Here is a 15,028-nt window from a genome sequence, read left to right on the forward strand (position 1 = left end):
ATTTGTTGTCATGTGGTTGTTTTTTGTAAAAAAAAATATGACAAAACTCAAACTAAAATAGCAAGGTATTAATCAGCATTTAAAGCATTTTTAGCCTATATTCGATTGATACAATAATACAGAAAGTCATACAGAAATATAAATGAATTACTGATATAATTATCCTTATCAAAATATAAATTTGTTAGGAATCCAGGATACCAATTCATTACTTATAATATAACTTAATCACAACACCAATTCATTACTTATAATATAACTTAATCACAATACCAATTCATTACTTATATTATAACTTAATCACAACACCAATTCATTACTTATAATATAACTTAATCACAACACCAATTAATTACTTATAATATAACTTAATCATAATACCAATTCATTACTTATAATATAACTTAATCACAATACCAATTCATTACTTATAATATAACTTAATCATAATACCAATTCATTACTTATAATATAACTTAATCACAATACCAATTCATTACTTATAATATAACTTAATCACAACACCAATTCATTACTTATAATATAACTTAATCACAACACCAATTCATTACTTATAATATAACTTAATCACAATACCAATTCATTACTTATAATATAACTTAATCACAATACCAATTCATTACTTATAATATAACTTAATCACAATACCAATTCATTACTTATAATATAACTTAATCACAATACCAATTCATTACTTATAATATAACTTAATCACAATACCAATTCATTACTTATAATATAACTTAATCACAATACCAATTCATTACTTATAATATAACTTAATCACAATACCAATTCATTACTTATAATATAACTTAATCACAACACCAATTAATTACTTATAATATAACTTAATCACAATACCAATTAATTACTTATGATATAACTTAATCACAACACCAATTCATTACTTATAATATAACTTTATCACAATACCAATTCATTACTTATAATATAACTTAATCACAACACCAATTAATTACTTATAATATAACTTAATCACAATACCAATTAATTACTTATGATATAACTTAATCACAACACCAATTCATTACTTATAATATAACTTAATCATAATACCAATTCATTACTTATAATATAACTTAATCACAACACCAATTCATTACTTATAATATAACTTAATCACAATACCAATTCATTACTTATAATATAACTTAATCACAATACCAATTCATTACTTATAATATAACTTAATCACAATACCAATTCATTACTTATAATATAACTTAATCACAATACCAATTCATTACTTATAATATAACTTAATCACAATACCAATTCATTACTTATAATATAACTTAATCACAATACCAATTCATTACTTATAATATAACTTAATCACAATACCAATTCATTACTTATAATATAACTTAATCACAATACCAATTCATTACTTATAATATAACTTAATCACAATACCAATTCATTACTTATAATATAACTTAATCACAATACCAATTCATTACTTATAATATAACTTAATCACAACACCAATTAATTACTTATAATATAACTTAATCACAATACCAATTAATTACTTATGATATAACTTAATCACAACACCAATTCATTACTTATAATATAACTTTATCACAATACCAATTCATTACTTATAATATAACTTAATCACAACACCAATTAATTACTTATAATATAACTTAATCACAATACCAATTAATTACTTATGATATAACTTAATCACAACACCAATTCATTACTTATAATATAACTTAATCATAATACCAATTCATTACTTATAATATAACTTAATCACAACACCAATTCATTACTTATAATATAACTTAATCACAATACCAATTCATTACTTATAATATAACTTAATCACAATACCAATTCATTACTTATAATATAACTTAATCACAATACCAATTCATTACTTATAATATAACTTAATCACAATACCAATTCATTACTTATAATATAACTTAATCACAATACCAATTCATTACTTATAATATAACTTAATCACAACACCAATTCATTACTTATAATATAACTTAATCACAATACCAATTAATTACTTATAATATAACTTAATCACAATACCAATTCATTACTTATAATATAACTTAATCACAATACCAATTCATTACTTATTATATAACTTAATCACAATACCAATTCATTACTTATAATATAACTTAATCACAATACCAATTCATTACTTATAATATAACTTAATCACAATACCAATTCATTACTTATAATATAACTTAATCACAACTCCAATTCATTACTTATAATATAACTTAATCACAACTCCAATTCATTACTTATAATATAACTTAATCACAACACCAATTCATTACTTATAATATAACTTAATCACAATACCAATTCATTACTTATAATATAACTTAATCATAATACCAATTAATTACTTATAATATAACTTAATCACAATACCAATTCATTACTTATAATATAACTTAATCACAATACCAATTCATTACTTATAATATAACTTAATCACAATACCAATTCATTACTTATAATATAACTTAATCACAATACCAATTCATTACTTATAATATAACTTAATCACAATACCAATTCATTACTTATAATATAACTTAATCACAATACCAATTCATTACTTATAATATAACTTAATCACAATACGAATTCATTACTTATAATATAACTTAATCACAATACCAATTCATTACTTATAATATAACTTAATCACAATACCAATTCATTACTTATAATATAACTTAATCACAATACCAATTCATTACTTATAATATAACTTAATCACAACACCAATTAATTACTTATAATATAACTTAATCACAATACCAATTAATTACTTATGATATAACTTAATCACAACACCAATTCATTACTTATAATATAACTTTATCACAATACCAATTCATTACTTATAATATAACTTAATCACAACACCAATTAATTACTTATAATATAACTTAATCACAATACCAATTCATTACTTATAATATAACTTAATCACAACACCAATTCATTACTTATAATATAACTTAATCACAATACCAATTCATTACTTATAATATAACTTAATCACAATACCAATTCATTACTTATAATATAACTTAATCACAATACCAATTCATTACTTATAATATAACTTAATCACAACACCAATTCATTACTTATAATATAACTTAATCACAATACCAATTAATTACTTATAATATAACTTAATCACAATACCAATTCATTACTTATAATATAACTTAATCACAATACCAATTAATTACTTATAATATAACTTAATCACAATACCAATTAATTACTTATAATATAACTTAATCACAACACCAATTCATTACTTATAATATAACTTAATCACAATACCAATTCATTACTTATAATATAACTTAATCACAATACCAATTCATTGCTTATAATATAACTTAATCACAATACCAATTAATTACTTATAATATAACTTAATCACAATACCAATTCATTGCTTATAATATAACTTAATCACAATACCAATTAATTACGTATAATATAACTTAATCACAATTCCAATTAATTACTTATAATATAACTTAATCACAATACCAATTCATTACTTATAATATAACTTAATCACAACACCAATTCATTACTTATAATATAACTTAATCACAATTCCAATTAATTACTTATAATATAACTTAATCACAATACCAATTCATTACTTATAATATAACTTAATCACAATACCAATTCATTACTTCTTCCACAACTGTTTGTCATTTGTTTGATTTAAACTGTACAAATTGACAAAAAAAATCTATCTAAAACAGCAAGGTATTAATCATCATTTAAAGCATTTTCAGCCTATATTTGATTGATAAAATAATTTAGCAAGTTACTTGTCAAGATTTTGTGTCACAAAAAGACTTGTTAGATTTCTATCAGGCATCATTAAGGACAGCTAAAATCCCAGGGTCCTTTGGCTGAAGGACCCCGCTGAGAAGTAAACAAAAGATGCATGCTAGCGTTAATTAACATAAAGTCATCGATTTTAGTCGAATTAACTTTGTGTCAACGTGTAATTTATTACCACGCGATGGCAGAAGATAATGAACTGGAGAAGTATGTAACTATTGTGTTGTTGTGTTGTTTTGTTGTCCATGTGTGTGGACATGGAGGGGTATTTCTGGTTGACAGCTGTTGTATTTAACTGAGTTTGTAAGACGAGTGTGTTGTTGTGGTTGTAAGGAAACCCTTCAGCTACCATGAGCTACCATGAGCTGTGTGGTTAAAGGTCGGCTAAATGAGTGAGTCTCCTCTGCTTGATACTCTGCTGATTCAGCAGCTCCTCGGGGGTCAAACCAGGACAGACTGTCCCTCATTCAAATGACTCACTTTCTCCTCTGCATCACTCTCTCACTTAATTAAATTATTCTCCCTTTGGCTCCCCCTCTGTGCTATGTTTGTCCTCAACTTCTGCCCATTTCCTCTCCTTCACATGACTCATTTGTGTCTGTGTTTATCTCTGTGTTAGGAGGGCAGTGGAGGAGCTCCTGAAGGAGACAGACAGAGCTCGGGTGAGAGCAGAGACTATGGGCCCTGCAGGATGGTGAGCACTGTGTTTGACATGCCATCTGTATATCAGCCTGCACACATTTAGTCATTTGTGCACATTTCACTGCTACTTATCTGCTTAGCTGTTCTTGCACAGGGGGCATTTTTTGCTCTTTGAGAATGAATGAATGAATAATTGATTTTCGTGTCTGGTTATTTATATAACCCATCCCTCATGTGATTATTCAGACACATTAACTAACAACAGATCAAACATTTTAAGAAGAAGAAGAAAGGTACTTTATTGATCTTTACAGATATTATTTTACATATTACATAGTAGGGGGGCTGCCCCTGACAGGCGTCCCGAGCAGTTGGGGTTTGGTGCCTTGCTCAAGGGCACCTCTGCAGTGCCCAAGAGGCAAACTGGCAACTCTCCAGCTACCAGTTCACACTCAGTACTTGGTCCATGCTGACTGAGCTTCTGCCGCCCCAATTTTGGCATGTTAACCCGCCATCATCTAACAGCACAATACACCAGCATCATCCAGACATAATCGTGAACATGAACCTCCCACAGATAATGCTAAAGGATATATCCCACAATGGAAATACAACAAATAAACAGTCACAGATATACAATCACAGCCCCTTAAGCACAAGACACATACACAACACACACATACTGAACATGAACTTTTTAAAATAATATTTGTCGTAATTCATGTGTCAACTATTTGTGTTGCGTTTAGGGATTTAGTGTGTGCACAATTTGTCTTGTTTCTATGCTATATCTTCAACTAGTTTGTTTGTTTATGCCTTCAATAGCTAGTGTGGTACACTGTACCTACTCTTCCCGGGATCCACATAAATGTGTTTATTAGGGGTGCAGCCCTAGTGTTCATAATACTACAATGAAAATGGTGCCTACTCACAGTAAGACTCAACAATACTGATGATAAGCACTCAGACAAAAACTACATTAAAACTCCAATAATAACAAAAGATAGCTCCTCCACATAATATGATATTATATCTTTTAGAAAACAGCATATTTATTTACAGTATTGTTCCAGCTGAGTGAAATTAACAAAATTATAGACAGTTTGCTAATAATGTTTAGTCAAAATTTTATCGTGTGTAATTGTTGGCCACCCCTCAAAATGTCTTCATAATGATACTGATAAATGTTGAGATATTTGATTTTGCCAGAATACACAGCTAAATGCATTGGTTACTTACCCCAGTTATTCATTTTGTCTCTGTGAATGTGTGATTTAAAATAATCAAACAAAGTTGAATGGATTGCTATTGTTTAGTTAAGTTGTATTTATTCAGGCAGTCTTCTTGTGATCAATGACATGCATACAACATCAAAACAAGACAATTCAGTCCCACCAAGCAGTCAACACACACACACACGCACACACACACACACACACACACACACATATTTTTTTTAAAAATATCAACAAGTAGAAATTTAGTAAAAGAAGTAGAAGTAGTAGAAGTCCCTCTGAGGAATGCGTGTCTCTTACTTCATTTAGTGTTGCAGTTCTTTCCAATGATACAGTGTTTAGTACTGGAAACCAGTCTTGTTCCTGTTCAGAGTTGGTATGAGCGAGATCATAGCCAGGATTCAACAGGATCATATTTTTTTTTATTCAGTTTAGTTTCTCAACATGAAATAACACAAAGACATGTCTAATTCAAAGCCTTAAATGAAATATAATTCTAGTGGGCATATACTGTATATATGAATCAGTTATGTAGTAGTCAACTTATAATATACTTAATAATGGAAGTAGTCTGTGAAATACCCATCATGTGCTATTTCTTTTTTAATCATGCAATGTAACTCCTGAGGACATGACCTCAGTGTCATCAGTGGTAGCTACAGCCCTGAGTATGAAGAACTTTTAAATGTTTGTGAGCTGGTTATTAGCTTTGAACTCAACTAAGGATGTTAAATATCTGTGTATCTTAGTCAGCATGAAAAGACATTGTGCCTTTTAGAAGCCAGTGATGACCATCCATGGGTCTCAGAGAAAAGTGCAACAGCTGTCAGAGTTTAAAAGTTTGTCTGTTCACTCCTCCGTCAGGTTGAAGTGTCCCCTGCGTAGCACCAACAAGCGCTTCCTCCTCAACACCCTGCGCTCCACCGGCCTTCAGCGGCGCTCCAGTGAGCCCAGAGACGGAAACTCCGCCACGAGAGGGCGCCTGAGGAGCGAGTCCCCGGACAGGAGCCGCGACCGCAGCAGAACGCCTCCCAGAGATCACAGGAGCAAAGGAGGCCACACAGACCATAAACACCATCACAGGGACAGCTGCAATAACAAAGATAAGAAGAAGGATAGAGACAAAGAGAGGAGGTACAGGCACAAAGACAACAGAGACCGACAGAGACATGGGAGGGATGGACAGGACAGAGACAAAGACAGACTTCATGAATAAAGACTTGGGTCCAGGGGAGGAACTCTGATTTTACAGAGGCCACTCCCTGAGGTGGACACTCCTGAAACTGATCTCTGACCAGTTGACACACCTCACAGAACTGCTAGCAGACTGAAATACCTGTCTTGTTCACTTGTCTGAGAAGACATTACTTTAATTTTGTATTCCTGCTGATGGAGTTTGTTCGTAGTTTACTAACTTTTTAAATTAACAACCATTTTGTAGTTGTTGAGGTTTATTTGATTCCACAAAATTTCTCATAAAGATTAAGTTATTTTTTCCCCTGATTTTCCACTTAAATTGGAGTGAATAAATCAAGTGGCCGTTATAGTCCAGGAGCTTTTTTTTAGCCAACGTTTTCTTGCCCTCCCCTCTCACATGACTCATGGTTTGGTGTAAATCTGTTTCACCTACAGTAGAGGAGGTTTGATTTCAATTATAATGTCATTACCATTATTCAACAGTCATAATGTTTACATAAGCCATGCTGCTGTCGCCACTGGGTAAGCACTTTTTATCGCGTGTCCAACTTTTTGGACATGTATACACCGGCTATCAGAAACGGTTTTGTTTGTCAAAGGAGAAAAAAAAATCTTGTTTTCCTGGCACTCCTACATGGCGAACAAGTTGTCTCCAGTGATGGATTAGTAGTAATTTAATAAGGCTGTAATAACAACAATAATACTTTAAACTATATACTATAATAATAACAATCTAGTGATTAAGTGTGGTATTTCTAGGTGTTTAGTGGGGTCACCAGGATTTCAGGACAACAGATGGACATGTGCTCAAGCGTTGAAAGGGTTGCTGTTTATATCTTTCCCATCCATTTGGCCTGTCTCCATGTGTGTAAGCTTACAGTCTTTTATTGTTCCACACCCACAGTGTTTTATAAGCGTGGCATTCTCTTTGGTCCTGATTACTCATAGATGTATTATATCTAAAAGATGCATTACTCCTCGCTTAAGCCATTACGCCAAACTCTGTGTCTGAAATGTGTTTAACGCCCCTCATGCTTCATAAATCCCGTTGTCCGTCTCCACTGCAGTGGAGAATAGCTCGGGGGTTAACTGTTTCCTTCCTCTTTGAAACAGTGATCAAATATAAACACCATTAAGCCGTGGTGCAGGGGGTGATTTGTATAGAATTGGTTTACTTGAACTTTATTGCGTCGCTGAGTGCCCCATTAAGATACCGTGGAAAGTGCTATAATTGCTTTTGAAGAACTCAGTGCAAATAGACTATTGATGCACACTATCAATGTAAAAGCCCCGTCGTCCTGTAGGCCTACAGTTTACATGAAAAATAGGTAAATCACTCTGAGGCTCAAAATGTTGCATAAACGCCCAGGTGAGCTTGTGGCTCCATGTGCACGTGGGTCAATGGCGGATTAAGGTGGTCAGGGGCCCCAATGCTAGTCTTTTAATGGGGCAACCTCACCTTTACTCATCATGCTTTAACTTTACCAGAAAAAGTAATTTTGTGACATGTATAAAAGCGTGCTAGGAATATTACACGGCCCACACGTACACACTCGGAGAGCACCGGCATGTACACACACACATTGAGACAGCCTTTAATCTCAGCCTTGAGTCAATTTAGGGATTTTCTCTAGTAGATCTTGGTCATGGTGTTCTTTCAGCCGTTGTGCTTTTTGTTTTTGTGCTCCGTGATCATATTTTCTTTCTGACATTTTGCCACTAGTCTGTCCAGTAGTGACGTATTATTTGAAAACCAAATTGACCTTATGAACCTGGTCACATCATGGGGCCAGGTTCATGAGGTCAGCATCAGCTGCTTAATTTCTTAATGTTTCTTATGGGCCAATAGGGGTAAAGTTTAAAAATAATCTGGCCAATCTGGGTCCCTTGCAAACATGAGCTGCCGCCTAGGCCAGCCTGTGCGTTAATCCACCCCAGACGCCGGTTAATTGAGTTCTGTTGCTCACTCCAACCTTAATTGGTTAACCACAAGAGCTGCTGTTTAATGGGGCGAACACACACACACATGCTGAAGGCTAATGGCCAGCAAACATGGCGAGAGTGCTGCGGCTCTGTGTTTGCCATCTCCGAGGGCCCTTCGTGCAGGGACCGTGCGGGGCCCACGCCTGCTAAATGGTGTTAAATGATGCATTTACAGAAGTGTAATGGGTACATTTTTAAAAGTCAGAAAGGTGTAGACAAATGAAGAAAAGGTGGTGGAAACAGACTGTGGTGTTTGAACTTTTCCCCCGAGTTTCCAAGACAACTCCAGGTCTCTTATCTGGCAGGTCAACCAATGTTTGCGCCCATACATATCGATTTATCAGCCCGCAGAGTGCAGGCCAGAAGAGATATATATCCATATAAAGTGTCGATGCCACATTGTTTGAGGACAATCCTGCATGTCCTACAAAGAGAATCGTGTTTCTCTCGTGCGCTCTAGACCATTAAAGGACCTCTTAAACCATTTTTCTGGAGGCAGGGTCTCAACAGATTCACCTGTCTGTTGCTGCTGCTGGTGGAGGCAAATACAGGTGTGTGCCAGGTAAACGTTGCGGTATTTACAGAGTGCCATTGATTTACGCGCTGTTCAATTTACTGAAAAAATCCCACAAGCTGCAGAATATCCTGGAAACTGTGCGGTCTATAGGTCTGCAAACAGTGAAACCAATGGCCTCGGTGCTGCAGAGTCACATGGTGGCAGAGTGACACACCTGTGTTGGAGCCGGGAGGGCCTCACAGTTGCGCCAGAGAGCAGAAGGTCCACGCCGAGGCAGGGCAGGGCGCAGGTATATACTCGTACATGTGCGGGTCCTCGGAGGAAGCCATGAATCGGGAAGATCATTATTACCCTTCTCAGGTTTTTAAGGACTCCTGTGCCTACCAGAGAGCTCAGGGGGAGGACTACAGCCACAGTCCGCCGCCCTGCCTCTACATGAGCAGGCAGGTCCACTCCGTCTACACGCCGTCGACCATGGGAGCCTTGGAGCAGGCCGGCCTACCTGACATTGCCCCCGCTTACAGTCTACCTGTGGATCCAGGTGTGCCGCAGCTGCACCACCACCACACTCAGGGGCTCCAGCAGCAGCAGCAGCCTCTCCAGCCCGCTGCAGGCTATGGAGACACGGGGGAGCAGCAGAGCAGATATCACCTCCCTTTCCCCTGGATGAAAACCACTAAATCTCACTCACACACCTGGAAGGGACAGTGGACAGGTAATTATTAATCCAGCTATAAATATCATGTGTTTAAGATCATAATAATAAAGTCAATCACTGAATGGAGTTTATATCAAATCAGCAAAGTTGTAATCACTCCTCAGCTTATATTTCAATGTTTACAGCACTACTCTGTAGTCATAGCACTAACAAAGTGTGACTCTTTCTGAAGCCCTTAGTGACATCATGCTCCCAACAATATGATCCTGGGTGTTTCAGTTTACCTTGTCAGTCAATTTGTAAAAGGCCCGGAAGGTCAGCGCCTGCTTTTATCAGGTCTTATCGTCACAAAAATGTGGGTTTTTTGTCTATACAAAACATATTCACAACTCACCGTATCTTAAACCATCAATAGGCTGTATAGGTTATATACTATAGAGTATAATAGGCCGTTATAGCACCCACGTCTACCACAATCGGTTTTGATATGACATGAAAAAAAAAAAACTTTTAAATGAACAGTGAATTGTTTGACTTTCACAAAATCTTACAATTAAATTACTGAGTCATTTAATTTATATTTTGATTAAACATAACTTTAATTATAGTCCTACCACCAAATTAAAGAATGTTCTGTGTATTTCTTCAGCTAAAATATACATAAGAAGTTTCTACGACTTTTCTCATATCAGAGAAAAGTTTCAGATCATTGAATATTTTATTTATTTTTTACTTCTTTTACTGATTTGATATTAAGTAATATTATATATATTTTTTTAATCATTGATTCATATACTCCGTGTACTACAAAGTCATCTCCTGTGACATTGTGGCCTACTCTTGGTTTATTTTGAGCACAAATTTGTTGTGATTGTTAATTATAGTGTAGCTTATTGAAGATATGTCAATGACTTTAATAAGTATTTTTTTAAATAACATAATTCAAGTAAATTTAACTTTTTGAAACGGACAAGATGACACAAAGAGGGCTTTCATTCTATAGAGACGGTAAAATGGCACTTTTTTTATGTGACATGCTAATGGAAAAATGGTTGAATTATACCTGTCTAACCTACCTATAATTATTTATATAGATCTATCTATATATATATATATATATATATATATATATATATATCTTACTGATCAGTAGTCTCAATTTACTTTCAATTTGAATCAATAAAAAAAGACATTTCTAGAGGAGAAATATATGATTTCATTGTCACATATGCAATTGTAACATTGTCCCGTCCTGATACAGCATTAGTACACTGGAAACTGCAGAATAGCTGAAATAGTTTATTGAGGTTATTTAGGTTTGTACAGGCAAAATAAAATGAATAAAGTGCACCATTTTAAAGCATAGTGAGGCATGACTACAAAATGTAGGCTAAGCTTACCTATATATTTATGTATACATATTTAATGTTTCTGGAATGAATATTTTTTTGGCATAACTGTCTTGAATTTGATATGTAATATGCTTTGGTGAAACGTATAGATCATCTGTAAGATACAGGTAATTCCTGAGCTGAGTCGATTCATCTAAGCGGTGGTCGTCATCAGGTGAACACCGGAAAATTAGGAATTTTGTGGCTTTATAGCCAGTAAAAAGTTTCTTGTTTCACTCTCAACATTGTGTGAAAGTCTCAGTGACTAAACCACATTAAAAGGATCTCAGATATCACAGACTAATCTATAAATATTTGTAATATCTGATCACTGGTATACTTAAATATGGTCGTGTACACAGCTGGGAAATATTATTTTTTGTCCACAGTAAGAGAAAATAACCTTTACACAACCATTCTTTAAAAACCTTAATCTCCAGATTAATTTACCACAATATCTTGAAAAAAAAAACAGTTTTAGCGTGTCCACATATCACCTGTTGCCTCCAAATGTCAACTCGGACTAAGGAATCAGGCTTATTTTTGGGTAAATCTCAAGTAATTGTTAATTCCTTGTAACTTTACAAGTGAATGAATGTTTATTTTACTATCAAAAGACAAATATGCACTGTGATTTCTGTAGGTGCCTGCTGGAGAGGTTGAAATCTAACCCATGCACTTCTAATAAGCCCTATAGGTATAGTGACTTAGTCATTTCCAGTAAAACATAATATCCTCCCTTTATGATAATTAATAAAATTAATTTACAATGACCAATGGCCTATACCATTTTTATTCTTGTTAAAATAGTTACGCTATTATTGAAAGAAAGAAGAAAAACGTCAATATAACAGGTTATTAGTGACTATAGTGGTAGTTGTATAGTTCAGTAGATATTCCCTGATCCAATTCCAATATATAACCTTATAATAACTTTCTATTTCTATTTTGAAGTTTTAAGAATAGCTTTGCTAAAGCATCACCTGTTAATTCCAGCTTGTTATAGGCTGCATTATTGTGCACTTGACACTGAAACGGAGACCTATTCATATTTAAATCTGCACACATTTTGATGCTTAAACTTCCAATTAATTTTACCAATGACTGGTGATTTATTCTATATTGTTATTGAACTGTTGCTCGGAGGGATCTTTGTCTCTTTTTGCCTTTTCAATTGCCAGTCTGGTTGAATAATTTTGCAGTGTTTTGTTCTCCATGTACACAAAATTACTTTTTGTGCAAACCCTTCATACAAAATAACTGTATAATAATTATAAAGAGGACTTTCTACAACCTAAATGCATGAAAGCCCTCTCAGAAATATAGAGTAGTCCTCTCAGCCCTCTGACTGTCAAACGTTTGAACGGCAGTGTAAGTCATTTATCAAAGGCATTTGAAGGTTTATTATTAGTTTTGTTGGGTCTTAATCTCAAACAATGTCATTGTAAATTAATTTTATTAATTATCATAAAAGGAGGATATTATGTTTTACTGGAAATGACTACAGTCTCTATACCTATAGGGCTTACTAGAAGTGCATGGGTTAGATTTCGATCTCTCCAGCAGGCACCTACAGAAACCACAGTGCATATTTGTCTTTTGATAGTAAAATAAACATTTATTCACTTGTAATGTTACAAGGAATTAACAATTACTTGAGATTTATCCAAAAATAAGCCTGATTCCTTAGTCCGAGTTGACATTTGGAAGCAACAGGTGATATGGGGACATGCTAAAGCTGTTTTTTTTCCCAAGATTTTGTGGTAAATTAATCTGGAGATTAAGATTTTTTAAAATGGTTGTGTATAGGTTATTTTCTCTTACTGTGGAGCTGTTGCTCAGAGGGATCTTTGTCTCTTTTCACCCTTTCAATTGCCAGTCTGGTTGAACCATAATACAGACATTTGGTGTCTGTATTTTATTCATGTTAAAATAGTTATTATTGAACGAAAGAAGAAAACATGTCAATGTAACCGGTGACTCCACACAGCAGTGTCTCATCTGTGAGGACACTAAAATCTCTGTTTGTCTCCAGGACAATACATGATGGCAGAATCAGAGGAAAACAAACGAACGAGGACGGCCTACACGCGCGCCCAGCTGCTGGAGCTCGAGAAGGAGTTCCTGTTCAACAGGTACATCTCGAGGCCTCGGCGCGTGGAGCTGGCACTGACCCTCAACCTCACCGAGCGCCACATCAAGATCTGGTTCCAGAACCGGCGCATGAAGTGGAAGAAGGAGGAGGACCGGAAGAGGGTGAGAGGGACCGACCCGGACCAGGACTCCTCTATCACCTCAGGGGACCATGAGGGGGAGGTCGCCGGAGGGGTCACCTCCACGAACGGACCTCACGCACCCTCCCCTCCCGTTTCCCCGCTGCACGGGCACACCCTCCCTGCACCGGGGGCCAGAGAGCCCGCATAGAGCCGCAGCAGACTCTCAAGACTGCATGTAAACTCATATTGCAGGGACCTTTTTTTTCTCAATGGAAACCCAGATAGAAACTTTAAATCCACATTTTAAGGCAGTCCCATTTGAGAGGATTTCCTAAGTTATGGCATTTAAAGAAAGTGCTCATTTACCCCCTTGGACTTTCGCAAGGATCACCTCAGCCCTCCTTACATGGATTTCATTTAATTTACTGGACTGAAGGGACATTTCTTCATCCCGTGCATGCTTTGAGGGAGTTTTTTGGGCATGCTGAGAATTCCAAATCATGCAAGGACCGCCTATTTGTCCCACTTTTAAAGGCAGCAACATGGATTATGTTGCACAAAACTGTTTTTGTCATATTTTACAGTAAGTGCATTGTTTTCCACCTCAGACATGTGAGTAGTGTACAATCATGTTTATGAATGTATATGCGTAATATGACTGTATTTTCTCAAGGATCACCGCAGCCCTCCTTACATGGATTTCATTTAATTTACTGGACTGAAGGGACATTTCTTCATCCCGTGCATGCTTTGAGGGAGTTTTTTGGGCATGCTGAGACATCCAAATCATGCAAGGACCACATACATTTCTCCCTCTTTTAGAGGCAGCAACATGGATTCTGTTGCACAAACTGTTTTTGTCATATTTTACAGTGAGTGTTTTCCACCTCAGACATGTGAGTAGTGTACAATCAAGTTCATGAATGTGTATATATATATATGCGTAATATGACTGTATTTATAGGCTATATCATGTAAATTGTTAAATTAGAATTATATTTTATTGTTTTGAATAATTCATTATGATGCATTAATAACACACATTTGGAATAAAGCAATACTCAATAGTACTTTTTACTCCACTACTTTTGTCTTACAACTTTGGTTACTTTTCAAATTACAATCTTTCATACCCTTCCTGTCCAGTGAAAAAACCCTATCATCTCCAGATATTTGTTTTCTGGAAGACTAAACTAATTGTGGGAATGCTGATTCAGCATTCCCAGTATTGTTCTTCTAAGGTTTATTCAACTTCT

At 34.7% G+C, this 15,028-nt stretch overlaps 2 protein-coding genes across 2 annotated transcripts; both read left to right on the plus strand.

Annotated features, from left to right (window-relative positions):
* The first annotated feature begins 3,983 nt into the window (after positions 1-3,983).
* si:ch211-140b10.6 (protein POLR1D-like) lies at positions 3,984-7,356 on the plus strand. The gene is made up of 3 exons (XM_037757568.1): positions 3,984-4,140; positions 4,553-4,627; positions 6,675-7,356. Exons 1-3 carry the CDS (start codon positions 4,037-4,039, stop codon positions 7,024-7,026), a joined length of 531 nt encoding a protein of 176 aa, XP_037613496.1. The 5' UTR covers positions 3,984-4,036; the 3' UTR covers positions 7,027-7,356.
* A 145-nt stretch (positions 7,357-7,501) lies between these two features.
* On the plus strand, positions 7,502-14,933 carry pdx1 (pancreatic and duodenal homeobox 1). Its single transcript, XM_037757567.1, has 2 exons — positions 7,502-10,222; positions 13,592-14,933. Exons 1-2 carry the CDS (start codon positions 9,811-9,813, stop codon positions 13,978-13,980), a joined length of 801 nt encoding a protein of 266 aa, XP_037613495.1. The 5' UTR covers positions 7,502-9,810; the 3' UTR covers positions 13,981-14,933.
* Positions 14,934-15,028: the final 95 nt, after the last annotated feature.

This window comes from Sebastes umbrosus, chromosome 21 (assembly GCF_015220745.1).
Source record: "Sebastes umbrosus isolate fSebUmb1 chromosome 21, fSebUmb1.pri, whole genome shotgun sequence".
Classification (NCBI taxonomy): Eukaryota; Metazoa; Chordata; class Actinopteri; order Perciformes; family Sebastidae; genus Sebastes; species Sebastes umbrosus.

Coding starts and splice junctions, on each gene's coding strand:
- si:ch211-140b10.6 (XM_037757568.1), top strand. CDS start 4,037: ATGCTAGCGTTAATTAACATAAAGTCATCGATTTTAGTCGAATTAACT. Junction 4,141..4,552: donor GAAGATAATGAACTGGAGAA/GTATGTAACTAT, acceptor TCTCTGTGTTAG/GAGGGCAGTGGAGGAGCTCC. Junction 4,628..6,674: donor ACTATGGGCCCTGCAGGATG/GTGAGCACTGTG, acceptor CTCCTCCGTCAG/GTTGAAGTGTCCCCTGCGTA.
- pdx1 (XM_037757567.1), top strand. CDS start 9,811: ATGTGCGGGTCCTCGGAGGAAGCCATGAATCGGGAAGATCATTATTAC. Junction 10,223..13,591: donor CTGGAAGGGACAGTGGACAG/GTAATTATTAAT, acceptor GTTTGTCTCCAG/GACAATACATGATGGCAGAA.